At 48.2% G+C, this 1,170-nt stretch overlaps 1 protein-coding gene across 1 annotated transcript in view; it reads left to right on the forward strand.

Moving 5' to 3' along the window:
- CD34 (CD34 molecule) overlaps nucleotides 1-293 on the forward strand; it is a 12,630-nt gene extending 12,337 nt beyond the window's left edge. Inside the window, exon 10 of the mRNA XM_010135609.1 lies at nucleotides 102-293. Within this exon, the coding sequence (XP_010133911.1) occupies nucleotides 102-293 (192 nt within the window). The remainder of the gene's footprint in view (nucleotides 1-101) is intronic.
- Nucleotides 294-1,170: the final 877 nt, after the last annotated feature.

The raw sequence follows: 1,170 nt of genomic DNA on the forward strand, positions 1-1,170 counted from the left end.
AAGCACAGGCAGGCAGCCAAGCCGCAGCCTGCAATCAAAGCCAGTGCTGTCAGCCCTCTCCCTCCCCTAACTCTGCCTTTGTTATTTATGTACCTGTTTAGGCTGAAGACCCATATTACACGGAAAGCGGTAGCCAGGGCAATACGATGTTGATGATGCCCCCCCAAGAGCAACCCGAGCTGCAGGAGAAGCCAAACCTCAACGGTGGGACTCAGGAGAATGGGACTGGCCAAGTGTCCTCCAAAAATGGCCACTCCGCCAGGCAGCACAGCCCCGCCAACACCGAGATGTGAACCGGGCAGAGAAGAGTGTCCTTACCACAATCTAGGAGGGGAATGGAGAGACAAGGGAGGGCAAGAGTTTTCTATGGACAGTTAGGGAATTGCAGACCTTTTTATTATTAATATTTTTATTATTTCTGTGAAGAACTTAAAAATCAGCCTAAAGCACATTAAGCACCAGAGCTGCCAAAAAACTGCTTCTCTGCCTCCTCCCAGTGACCACACAAGACACTTCTCGCAGCTGTTCTCTGCTTTTGTTGTTAGAAGAACATAACGAGAAACGCAAGTGCCCTTAGTCCTGAACAGCTTTGGAGCAGAGGCAGACTGAAGCTACAGAAGCCTTGAGCCAGACCTCAAACAGCCGAAATTTTTGGTGGCTGATTTGATAGGCTGATTGAAAGTTATATTAGGATTTCAGTGACAAAAACCGCTCAGGTTTCAGATGGTTTTGGTTAACAGAGTTGGGTTTTATCTTGTCTTTATCTTAAAGTGCAGGATTTCTTCCTCTTCTGAGAACACCAGCCATTTAATCCCCCTTCTTGTGCTTTAGGTCTTCTTTAGTATTTCCTACTCCAGCAGAATTTGCTGAAGCTCTGTGTAAAACTTTCCTCATGGAATTGAAGGTTGAAATGTGAATAGACCTCCAACATGTTCCCTTTTCAATCCTACCAGTACACAGGTAGCTGTTTTTAGAGCTTCCCAGTCTCTTCAGGTCAGGGACTGGGAACGGTGTTTGATGAGGCAGAGCCAGCAATCAGTCACTTGAAGGGGATGGAGAACACTTGACCCGGCTGTGGACAGCCCTGCAGATGCCTGAGGCTGGCGGTCCCCCCACCCTCCCTCTCCTCGCAAAGGGGCTAGTGCCTTGGGTAGGACTTCAGGAATAAAA

This window comes from Buceros rhinoceros, unplaced genomic scaffold (assembly GCF_000710305.1).
Source record: "Buceros rhinoceros silvestris isolate BGI_N320 unplaced genomic scaffold, ASM71030v1 scaffold18030, whole genome shotgun sequence".
Taxonomy (NCBI): domain Eukaryota; kingdom Metazoa; phylum Chordata; class Aves; order Bucerotiformes; family Bucerotidae; genus Buceros; species Buceros rhinoceros.